General features: G+C 50.2%; 3 protein-coding genes across 3 annotated transcripts; all 3 read right to left on the bottom strand.

The window, feature by feature from the left end:
* Positions 1-2,225: 2,225 nt before the first annotated feature.
* On the bottom strand, positions 2,226-3,107 carry BDP81DRAFT_390820 (uncharacterized protein; the record flags this gene model as incomplete). The annotated part of the gene is made up of 1 exon (XM_060587459.1): positions 2,226-3,107. The coding sequence occupies one exon, from the start codon at positions 3,105-3,107 to the stop codon at positions 2,226-2,228; it is 882 nt and encodes a 293-aa protein (XP_060448670.1).
* Positions 3,108-3,465: 358 nt separating this feature from the next.
* BDP81DRAFT_508925 (acetyltransferase) lies at positions 3,466-5,380 on the bottom strand (the record flags this gene model as incomplete). The annotated part of the gene is made up of 3 exons (XM_060595712.1): positions 3,466-4,364; positions 4,437-4,841; positions 5,329-5,380. 3 exons carry the CDS (start codon positions 5,378-5,380, stop codon positions 3,952-3,954), a joined length of 870 nt encoding a protein of 289 aa, XP_060448669.1. The 3' UTR covers positions 3,466-3,951.
* A 2,043-nt stretch (positions 5,381-7,423) lies between these two features.
* Positions 7,424-11,785, bottom strand: BDP81DRAFT_311482 (uncharacterized protein; the record flags this gene model as incomplete). The annotated part of the gene is made up of 4 exons (XM_060583722.1): positions 7,424-7,727; positions 7,779-8,825; positions 8,872-11,380; positions 11,455-11,785. The coding sequence occupies 4 exons, from the start codon at positions 11,783-11,785 to the stop codon at positions 7,424-7,426; spliced, it is 4,191 nt and encodes a 1,396-aa protein (XP_060448668.1).
* Positions 11,786-12,256: the final 471 nt, after the last annotated feature.

The following is a 12,256-nucleotide window of genomic DNA, read 5'->3' as shown; positions in this document are numbered from 1 at the left end:
TGCTACCGATGAGACAAGCTCAGGAGAGACTCTCCACAGCTCAGAGCATGGTACTCGTTCATCGAAGAGGAGGAAGATCTCCCATATACCCAAGTCGAAAGTGGCTACTGTCATAGATCTCTGTCTCTCCACCATCATCACCAACGATCTACCATTCGACCACTTTCAAGATAGCTTCGTTCAACAAGTTCTACGACTCCACAACTCCTCTCTGGCTGATCAGGTGCCATGGGGTAGGACTTCAATGATGGACCATCTTCCCATTCTCTTCGCTAGGGGGCAATCCTACGTCAAGGATGAACTCCACAGTGCCCTCACTAAGATCCATATTGGGTTTGATCTGTGGACGTCACCCAACAACTACGCCTACCTTGCAGTCACTGCCCACTTCATCAACAGTATGGGCCAGCACCAGTCTCGTCTCATCGCCTTCAACCACATGAGCGGCGATCACAGCGGTCCCAACATATCCAACAATATCTACGAGACTCTTCAGCAATGGGATATCACTGGCAAAGTGGGTGTGGTGGTCTGTGATAACGCCAGCAACAACGATACCTGCATCTCTGCCCTCTTCAGGAGACTCGACCCTATGATGGATCAGGGGGACTATCAGGCAAGGAGAATGCGATGCTACGGCCACATACTCAACCTGGTGGCACGAGCCCTTCTTTTTGGTGCTGATCGTAAAGTCTTTGAGGCTGAGTCACTCTTCTACCAGTCTGTCTATTATGAGGAGGAAGATCTGAAGCTCTGGAGGAAGACGGGGCCTGTTGGTAAGCTTCGTAACATCGTGAAGTTCATCAGGGCTTCTCCTCAGCGATCTGAGCGATTCAGGAAAGCAGCCCAAGAGGTTGATGCTGGGTCAGACTTCGAGCTATTCAGCCAGGGGTCTCAGGAGTCATATCTTCTTCTCAACAACGAGACGAGATGGAATTCCACCTACCTCATGATCCATCGAGCTCTTCAGAAGAGGGCAGAGATCGAGACCTACATCAACTGGGTCCAGGAGCAGGACAATGCCAGTAAAAGGATACCTGACGATGACCTCCTTTCTTCAGAAGATTGGAAAGTCTTGGTTGAAGTCAAGTCTATCCTTGAGCCTTTCTACCTGCAGACGAAGAGGACGGAGGGATGGGGTAAGGGGGATGGGCATGGTCGTCTCTGGGAAGTCATGACTGGCATGGAGTACCTCCTTGAGCATCTAGAGGAGTGGAAGAGTCTATACAACTCCGTACTCCATCCCATTGATTCTCAACAGGAAGACGAGTCGTCTACGATCAATGTGACTGCTGATGAAGAGTCCCTACCATCACAGACTCGATCAGGGCGCCCCATTCGATCTTCAGTCAACAGCCAGACCCAGCCTCTTCAGGAATCCATACTTCCACAACATGTAAGAGAGGACTGGAGTCAACGTACTGCTCGATTTATGGGTTTCTCTTCCTCGTACCAGGAGCATCTTCGTACTTCTGTTGAGTTGGCCTGGCAGAAGCTCTCCTCATACTATACGAAGTTAGAGGAGTCTCCCTTGTTTGCTGCTTCTGTTATTCTCCACCCTTCACTTGGTATCTCATACCTTGAGGCAGTCTGGGATGAAGGGGTTCAGCTTGAGTGGGTTCGTGATGCAAAGAAGGGGCTCAGGGACTACTTTGACCATTGGTATAGGTCCGAGGAAGAGTCTGATGACTCTACGGCTGTTCTTGAGATCACACTTCCATCCCATGAAGACAGCCACTTCAGGCAATGGGTACAGACTAGACGTAGTCGTGAGCCTTCTCGACAGCAGGATGAGCTGGAGACGTACCTCAGGCAGCCTCCTAAATCTACGGAAGATCCTGTTAAGTGGTGGAGAGACCACCAGTCAACCTATCCTCTACTCAGTAGACTAGCTCTTGATGTGTTGGCAATACCAGCCATGGCTGCTGACTGTGAGAGGGCATTCAGTACTGCGAAGCTGACCCTGACGTCGCAAAGGCACTCAATGAAGCCTCAGACTATGGGTCAGCTGCAGTTGACGAAGAATTGGCTGAAAAGGAAAGCCATGCCCATGGGGGTTGAGATTGGCTCACATATTGCATCATGAATAGTTGTGAATAGCTTCACTTATTTCCTAATTGGGTAATTAGTATGGGCGTCGTCGGGTCACGTGTTCTATGGATTTGTTTGATATATTGGCCAATAGGGCAAATTAACCAATCTTGGGGAAAAGGCAGTCAAATCAGTCAAATCTTGGCGTTGATTTGTTTGTTTGCTTTGGCGGCAGCGCTGTCGCTCACCATGAAGTCGCATTCGACTTTTCGCCCAGAGTGAAGCGTGACGAACCCATCTACAGGCTCTTCGGATGTTGTCCGTTCTCCGAGTATGACTTCAACCCCGAGGTCCTTCAATCCCGCGAGAGCTCCAGCCTGCAAGTCATGACCGAAGCGGTTCATGATTGCGCCTCTCGAGTGGATCAACGTGACGTCCTTATCCGGATATTGGTCTTTGGCATCCGTGGCGAGTTCGACACCCGCAGCTCCTCCACCAACGACAACAAGATTCTTGGCAGCTTTGATGCGTTGCTGGAAACCTTGCAGCAGCTTGGTTCCTCCGGCTTTATCTGTTGAGCCTACTCTTGACGGCAATGACATTCCAACGCCTGATCCAGTTGCGATGACCATGTACGAGTATGGAATATTCTCTCCTGTGCCTTGTATCGTCACAATATTCTCGGTAATCGTGGAGACGCGATCGTGAACCCATCGTACAACCTTCTCCAAGCCCGCTGGCAAATGAGGGCCATAGGGGATGAATGTCTTGTGCTCATGTCCCTCAATGACACAGAAGCGTGGCAACGTCCAGGTGAATTGCCAATGTTGATTCGGCTCGACAATAATGAGTCGGTACGGACCGTCTGCGGGAAGAGAGGTTGCAATTACTCTGGCAGCATGGTACCCGGCAAAAGAAGCACCGATGACTACGATGTTGATCGGTTCGCCGTTCTTCGATGCGGGACCGGCGGGAAGCTTCTTGGCCGTGTAAGATCGGGAGAAAAAGTCCGCATAAAGCCGTAGCGAGTATCCTACAAGTCTCACGAAAAGGACGACCTTCCTAATTTTGTCCATCTTCGACGGCAATAACCGGAGTCCGCGGGCTTGTTGGGGTGAAAATGGTCAAGGGAGGTGTGGTACAGTGATTATTGACAGGATCTGATTAGGCGGATGGTCTCAATACTTATCAGATGCATCTGATTAGATCAAAACGGGAACCGGTCTCGTTTAGTAGCGTGCTGCCATTCGGCGGACGAATCGGCTGTGAAATGACCGATGTCGCATCGGCCGACGCTATCCCCGGAACTGCTCAATTTCAGTTGTTGGTTGACACGCAGGCGGACTTAGAAGAGGCAGCTCCTCGGGCTTTTCGTATTGACCTCGGTCTTGACCTTGCCTGGAGGGTGAAGTACTGAGCATGAGACAGGTATTTCTCTGTAATGACTTCCATCTTCCAAGAGTTTGGGCGCTAAGACAACGTGCCACACTTTCGGGACGGTTGCGAGCGTTTATTACGTACAAACAAAAGTCTCCGCCGGAGGAGAAACCCTCGCACATTTCTCCCTAAGTTCTAGTGGAAAAGACTGCATTGTTTTCACCACGCTCGGTACGGAATTCCAAAGACGGTATAAACAGCACCGTGGGTCCGTACGGCCAACAGTAATGAGATCCTGCCGACGCCGGTGCCCCTGTTCCGGACCAAGGAGCCTAATTTCCACTCCGAGAACCGAACCAGGGCCATCCAAGCAACGAGTCATGGCTCTCCATGACAGACCTCGCCTGCAAAAGACCCTTTGAAAGGTAGCGGGGAGACATGATTAACAGACAAAATAAGCATTATACAAGTCGATTGCATTAATCAAATAGGGGAATTTTCAAGCATGCTAGAACGCCAATATCAAAAACAAGGTCCCTCTTTTCAAACATGTACCTCCTGAACCTGCACCTCCACAGACATGGCACCATTGCTAGCCTTCTGGTCGACACCAATCATATCGACTACGGGAGCCGCCGGGATACTCTTGACATTGTTGAAGGGAGGGTATCCTGCAGCACGCCACTCCTTGAAAGTCATGCCCCCTGCACATGCAGGCATCTTGACCATGAGGGGAACGACTGTGTCTTCCGGTTGTTCCATGAGCTCCGCGCTGTGGACAATCTTCTCATCCAGAGTCTCGTAGCTCATCTTTTCGTAGAGCTTGTATGTGGAAGGGGATGACTCAAAGTACAGAGGGAGGCCCAGGCTGTCGCTGAGTTCCGCTCCCCACTTACACCAGAGGGCTCCAGCCTTCCTGCCCTGGTGCTTGGGATCGACGGCAATAACATGAGAGTCTGAAAGAAGCAGGTCGAGTCAGTTTCCTTTGCCAGGGGGACCCCTCTACGAAACGGATTCTGTTGACTTACAGATGTAACGGCGCCCACCAAACAGCTTCTCTCTAGCCTCGTGCAGGGGGTTGAGAACAGCCTCGGCTCGCTCTCTGTCCTTGCCTTCGATCCAACCAACACCGTGGTTCTTGCGCTCCTCCTCAGTACGCTCTCTGAGGTAGATGTCGCCCAGCGCCATGCCGACGATCTCGCCAGTCTCGGTGTCGACGCACTTGTAGGTGTACTGGCAGTCGCTGTGATGCCACCAGGCCAAGGTGCCAGCAGTGTGTGCCTTACGGAACTCTTCAGAGTTTGTGCCGTTGGGGAAAAGGACTTTAACCATGATCTCTCCCATCTCATCACCGGTGAAGGCTTTGAAATACGAGTCGTAGACCTTCTGGATGTCGGGAATAAGCGCTGGGAGAATTGCGTAACCCGTGTTGACTGATGTTCGAAGCAGAGCTGGCTTGAAGGTCTGGTATAACAAGATGGCTTTGCGGATGTGAATTGTACCAAAACTACAGTGGAAGGTTTAAGAATACAATGATTTGGGGCGTCTATTGAAAGTGACGGCTCTGACCGAGGAATTATTCTGAACTTATATACATCCCTTTGTCTCTCGGTTTAAGCCATGTATCTGTGATCTCCCCAAAAGCCCCTCCAACTACTCCGAACAAGGACGAGAGGGCCTTGAAGTCGAACCCCTGCTACACCCGGTGCGGAAACTCCTCTTGACTACCTAAGGGAGGCAAAATTCCACAAGTTTTCTGGTCTCGCCCAGACGAAAGAAGCGTCCGGCGCAACCAACCCACGGAATAGTATCTGCGATGCGGAGCTTCAAATCTTCGACGTGGACCAGGTTGGCACAAGAAACTCCAAGTAACATACCAGTGGGCCACTCAAGTTCCCAACTTAGCGAGCTCTTCGGCACGATTCCACCGCGTCCAGAGTCCAGGCTCGTTTAGAGTTATCAGATCCACCATTTTAGCAGCAAAAGTATGCTCACGCCCTAGACCCTTGGGGATTTTCGGCCAAGTGTTGATGGCTGCAACCTTTTACTCGGTTGCGGACTCTGTGACTCGATTCCGCCCACTCACCCAAATGGGCGGGACAGCCATGAACTCATGCAGACCCGATTAATGAGCTAGCAAAAGGCCATTGATCCATGACCAACGTGTCTGTGGAACTGTTCCCCGCCGTGTCGTTGCCAAGCTTTCAACATATGGCCATGACCAACAGCTGGGTTTAGCGAGCATGCTCGACCAACGCCTATGTTGGCATCCACATAGTGAATACCAAAAAACTATTGGCTCCAAGGCAACTAGGTACATGTAGACTAGAGTGTAGTCCACACTCTTCAAGAAGAACACGAAGAACGCCTCAACGGTCTCTGGGTATATGTACCTGCCTCATACCCTTAGTTGACTACTTAGTAGACGGATATCAAAAGTATCACGTACTACCTCGTTTAGTTCTGGTGGCATAAACGCCACAAACCAAAGTTGAAGTTCCTTGCCGAATTATTCTCTTGCACACGATGCCAAGTCAAGTTATCAGATCCGCTCTGCTACCCCACCACTCTCGTTATCTGATCAATCCATCCAATCCGGATTTCGGCATCGTGGAGTCCAGGCAAGGTTCCTTACCGGAGGATCATCTCAGCTTAGACTAGTGACAACGCTAGACAAGGGGGATTTTCAGCCCTGGGGTTGCATTTGTCTAACCGAGGACCAGACATGGGGGGCCGCAAGAGTCCCTTTGCATCGTGGGAAATGACTTGGCGCCTTCTTTCTTCGGAACAGACCGAGTTACTTCGCATGTGGCAATGGGTCCGTCTCAAGTTAGAGCAAGAGCGAGAGCGTTCAAGGACCACCCCTGAAAGACATGGTCTGATTTTTGCGCCTCTTTTGGTGAAGTTTGCTTCTGACGGGAATCCATCTCTCGCAATATTACTAAAATAGTTTGTAAGCTACTACTTACGAAAGTCTTCCTTCCACACATCGCTCTTTTCAAGCCAGATTTGCTTCCGTAGAGTGTAGGTGATGGACGAGAAACCAGGCCGGGAGATAAACTGCAGAAGAACACCTACTGGGCTGCGTCCAGACTGATGGGCACACTGCGTGCTGTCTGTGATTCTGACGTTGACGGCTTGAATCCACCCAGGCCCTTCAATGTTGTCGCAGCGCCACACGTGGCGCTGCTGGTTACTGCCGTACGATACCGCTTTCCACAAGCCGATTACCCGTCTTGTACGGTATATAGATATAACCCTTATACGGATCTTCCACTTAGAGGAATCAAGCTACTTTCTACTATACATATCTTCTACTTGCTACCTCGCTTTGTGATAAATGTGGATGCATCTGGAAGATAGAAGATGGAGTAAAATTTGGTGCAAGGGCTCGCATCGGGTAGTCCTGAGAACTTGGCATTGAGGATGCCACAAGGCGCGGCTGGTGAACCCACAGTCACATGCCTCCCTGGATGAGGTAGTCTCGATGAGCGTGGGAAGACCGGGGTGATTTTCCGAGGTCGCTTTGAAGGGGTTGCAGAGGATCTTTGCTGCATCTACATGACTGCGCGCCCTGCAGATTTTCGGTGAGACCACCCTCCTCCGCTAGCAGAAGACCTAAAGTGAGCATTTATTGCACGCGAATGGCTGCCAGTCTGCAACCTTTTACTCAGTCTGTTATAGTCATCCCATCGTGCACAAGCTCTTGTTGGTATAACTATCTCTCAGTTTACAAAGTACCTATTACGACAGTAATTCTGAAGAGAAACCAAGTTGCAAACCTCGAAATTATAGCTGTGAACCTCGTGTGGCGTAATTTAGCCCACTTGATTGAGTGTTTTAGTTGCCACTTTTGCCCACATACAAAAGCCAACGTGCCAACCCACCACATGTGTGTATTCTGTACATTAGTGACCTGCCCGCTTGCTGCAATGTCTCAATTTCACCGAGACCAAAACTTAGAAGCATTCGGTAACGAAACATCTTCACTATACCAAGCTCTAGTTGTTCTTGGCTAGGATACGTACTTCAAAAGACTTATTCCCGTCCAACGTCCCCCGAAGACCGGCTGTAAGTGATCGAACAGCGCCCCTGTGTCTTCCTCCTTGACTCCGGAGATGTCATCATAAACAAGTAGCTTTGATAACACGTCCTTCCCTTCTTGGGCTAGCTTTTCTGCATCAATTGACAACTCGCCACCATTCCGCGCCTTCAGTATCTGGGAAAGGTGGAACTTGGCTCTCGCGGTCGCAGCATCTGACCAGACGCTTTTACCGGGCTTACCTTCGGCTTTCTGTAAGGCGTTGTTGATTTGCCATCTGATGCTCTGTTAGTCAAAACGAGACCAAATGGGGACTGACTTGACTCACTCGGCGTCGTCCCATCTTTCTAGGTAGGAGTACAATGCACCCACAGCATACTGACTTTGTAACGTGAAGTAGCTGTCCTTGCCTTGGAGTCTGATCCTCTCGGCTAGTATAATCTCGTGCTGGTCTAGGGAGCCCTGCAAATCGCCACTCTGCAGAATAATGCAGGCAAGGTCGAACTGAAATCGCAGAACAAGCAACTTGTTGCCAAATACTTGCATGAGTCGGACAGCCTTCTCGGAAAGCTGGATGGCTTCCTCAAAATCGTGTCGATACATGCTACAATAAGCCATGTGATGTGCAAGCTTTGCAAAGGAAAAAGGATCCGATTCTTCGGATGTGATGGTAAGCAACCGTTCATGACAATCTCTGTAGATCGAATCAGCGGCTTTGAAGTCGTTGCCCTGAAGCAAGGAATTGGCGTAGTCCGCGAAAGCGTTGATGACTCGGATCCTGTCGACATCTGTGAGCTTTCCCAAAGCCTCCAGCTGCCTTGCACGATTCTGATTGAATTCGAGTATCTTCTTTGATCTTTCACTGATTTCTTTGCGGCGGGAAATTCCAAGGTATTGAAGCAAGAGGTTCATCGTAACGTGGATCTCAGCTCTTAGCTCGTCGTGATTCGTTTCTAGTTGGTCGAGGATTCTCTCTGCAGCTAACAAAAGCCGCATGGCGTCATTTCGGAGGAATCTTTGCCACAGAAACACTCCGCCGTCCTTGAACAACTCGGCAAGCTCGATGAAAGGGGTCAGAGCGATCACCGTGCCCTGGTCCGCGTAGATCTTCTGGAGGGTCGCAACATGTGGCAAGTATTCCTTGAAATGGCTCCATTTTTGTTGGTCTGGAAATTCCAAAGAAGGCCGCGGAAGCCGTCGACGGACCAGCTCGACAGTCAGTTTGAACAACTCTTCGGCTTGCCGAGTCTTCTTGTGAAGTTCTCGGGAGATTCGCATCTGTACTGATCGATGAACGATGTACATCTTTTTGTTGTCCTGGGTCTTCTCAGAAATGAAATGCTTGGATATCAACTGATTCAAGATTTTCTCGATCCTAGGAAGGTTAGCTAAAGGAGTAAAATGACACTTGGGGCTCGTACCTGAAGGCCTGCAGATAACTCGGCCCGTTCTGACCTTTCTCGACAACCAAGAGGTCCTTAGGAACTCCGTCGCTGTCTAAGAAAGACAATATGCGGAGGACTTTGTTTGCATCACTGCTGAGATCTTCTGTAGAAATCTTCATGATGGTGTCAAGCCTTCCTTTGGTGCTTTTCTGGTCTTCTGGACCAGAACCTGGGTTATTGTCCAGCCACCACGAGTCCCAGTAGCTGGCAAACTCAGACGGCTTGCAATTCATTGCCTTCATATACCCAGTAATGAGGACGATTACCAATGGCAAGCCGGCTAGAGCTGCCAGATCTCCCGCAGCTTTGTACTCAGGGTCTCGCACAGAGTAAGTGGATGGCCGAAGATCTGGGGGCAGTCCGTGCAGCAGAAGTTCTCTTCCCTCCTCCGTTGGTAGCTCTTCAAGGGTTTTGCGATAGTAGTTGATTGGCCTTGATGGTGCTGTAAGCCCTTGGTATCTCGTGGTGATGAGAATACTGCCTGTTGTCGCCGATGTCTTCATTGGTGTGAAGCCGTCAATATTATCCCACTTTTCCACATTATCGAGGACCATTAACCATCGCTTCTTGGTGGTTTCTAGGAATTCTCGCCCGAATTTCGTCAGCTCTTCTGGATCAGAGCCAGGTGCCGCCAAATCGAGCACAAGAGCAATTTCGTTGAATGTTTCCGAAGCACCAACTTGTGTCTCGGCCTGAACCCAAAAGATGTACTCGAAAGACTGCTCATATCGGTATGTGAACTCAGCGGCCAGAGTTGTTTTCCCCATACCACCTTCAGCACTGAGAACATAAACTCGGCCAGGCTCTGACAGAATCTTGTAGAGATTGGCCAGCTCTTTTTCGCGCCCTTTGAAACTTTCATCTTTGGGAAAGGTCCTTGTTTCTACGAGTGGGAATCTTTGTGTTGAGTCTGTGTTAGATCGAGGTCGATGATGGAAACGACTTGAGCCTTGTTCGACATGGCGGCTCGGACGAGTGCCACCACTCATCAACTCCTGTACTCTCCAAGCACCCGATGGGCCAGCTAATCCACTTCCTGCCACCTCAGAGAAGCCCGATGCTGGTTCATCCTTGTCTGAAACATCATCAATATCGTCTTCGTCAATGTTTTCCGCTGGTTTTGGACGTTGTCCCAACTGTGCGACTTGCTCGTCGGCGAAGGCTTGCAGCATCCGGAGTTTCGTTCCTCTTTCGGACATGTTGTCGCTAGCGCTTTGAGACATGATATCATCGCTATCATCTTCTTCCGTAGACTCCTCTCCATACACAGCTGTCAGAGCTAACTGCTCTAGATGCTTCGCTATGTGTTTCTTCATCTCTGCTGGCTCCAGCGGGGAGGGACATAGAGGACATCTTTCTCGTGTGAAGGACTTGCGAGAGTGAATAGGCCTCAAGAATGACACCATTTCAGTAGCCTCGTCCGGCGAGAAGTCAGTCGAGTGTGACTTCAACAAGTGCTCTTCTAGGTGTGACTTGGTTTCGAACTCCTTCTGACACGACTCGCAACTCCATACCTGAGGTATGAGATGACTTCGTAACTCGTGCTGGTACCACTCGTCACGCGCACCGTACGCTTTGCGACCCCAGTCGCAATGGTCAAAAGTGCAGAGATAAGCGAGTAAGTCTTCGAACACGTGAGACTCCCAATCTTCAGTGGTTTTCAACTCTTCGTATAAATTGACCTCAAAACAGCAATACGGACATGTGAATGGCTGACCATCCAAAGATCTGGGCGGTGGTGGTACCAGATGCTCAGTCCCACGGATAAAAGGGGGTGCATCTGGCTTCCGAGCCGTGGACTGTGCATAAGATGTGAGTGATGCTGTACGAGAAAAATGGGGTCGAGAGAACATGGATGGTGCAAGGGATGTCTCTGCATGTGAAGAGGAGCTGTAGTCAGAGACAGAGACGGAATCGTGCTTGTGCGGTCTTTCCGGAATACCTTCAAGCCGGGGGACTGAGTGTTTTGCGTGATCGCTGCCGACCTTGAGGGCAGGCTGCTGGAAGTTGAAAGCGTCAACAGCAACATCACGCCTGGGGCCCTGCCGAGGACCAAGTTTAGAGATCTTGGCCTTAGTGTTCAAACCAACAGCTCTTCTCTCCCGTACAACACGAAGGGATTGTTGTCGTCTCCAGTTGGCTCGTCCAAGCCTTTCGATTAAGACTTCTGATGCGCCAGGAAACATTGATCTAGTCAACTCCAGATGTTCGTGAACTGGATTGTCTAGCGGGTCGCTGGAAGCGTTTGAGCTGCCAGAGCCGCCATTCAGGTCTTCTGGATAAGCCTCTCTCAAGGCAGGATTGAGAGACTTAAGCTGGTCGAGTGATTCCTCGGCACAAAGAAAGACTTCTTGAATCTCAGCAGCTATGCATGTGCCTTCGGTCTGCGGCAGGGGGCTTGCTAGACCCAACTCATCGTCAAAATGGGGTTCGGCCAAATCTGTATCGTTCGTTTGGTAGATGCCGTATTGGAGAGCTTCAATGTCTGGGGATCGAGATCATCAGTCAGTAATCTAGGTCAAATGCAAACTAGCCGGAGGTTGATGGAATAAGCGGTACCTTGCTCAAGTTCATCTTGAAAGACGTTCAATAGCGCAACAACCTGGTCACGAAGCCTTTGATTCAGCCGTAGACTGCGATCCAGATTGTGATTGGAGGCCCCGATGTCATTGCCCCACGTTTTGAATGACGCCGATACTTGATCAGCAATATCAAGTTCGATCTCCGGGTGGTTGCTCTTGAGATTTTTGCAGATCGTATGGACGCTTTGCAGAGTTTCACGACACTCTTCAAAATTGGCTGCTATCAGGGCCCTTTCGCCGAGAGTTGACTTTCGGTCTTTCCCAGAACGTATGGTAGCATACACTGCTGATGGGAAGCGAGGATCCATCCTGTTGATGCGAACTACAAGCAGGGAAAGTCTAGCTCAGGTCTGAGTCTGATTCAGTGGTGCCCGAAGCTCTGAAGTTTGGGAAAGCTTAAGCAAGATCAACGAACAGATGGGGGGCAGATCGAATGTCAAGTGATGCTAGTGCGCTCGCTTTGGTAAAATGGAGAGGCAGTCGTGCCAAGTACCTGAACGTGCCTCGGAACACCGCAGCTCGGGATGATGGATGATGGTGTGCGAGGTGGAATGCTTACATCCTACAACAGAAAAGTACCGTGCTTCCTGCAGAATAGAGAGAGTGCAATGCAAGTTCAGCCAAATGATCCACAACCAATAGACGTACTCGCTTTGGCACCCTCTTGAGATGCGTCACGGAAGAAGACTTGAGGCTTGTATGCAGTAAGCATGCCGGGCAACTGTCGTACTCAAACGTGATGATTGTCGGCCATGCTTCAAGAGTACAAATCCCGCTTG

Source organism: Colletotrichum phormii (genome assembly GCF_030913505.1).
Source record: "Colletotrichum phormii strain CBS 102054 chromosome Unknown BDP81scaffold_4, whole genome shotgun sequence".
NCBI classification, from domain to species: domain Eukaryota; kingdom Fungi; phylum Ascomycota; class Sordariomycetes; order Glomerellales; family Glomerellaceae; genus Colletotrichum; species Colletotrichum phormii.
The sequence above is the reverse complement of the archived record's forward strand: the minus strand, read 5'-3'. Positions and strand labels throughout refer to the sequence as shown.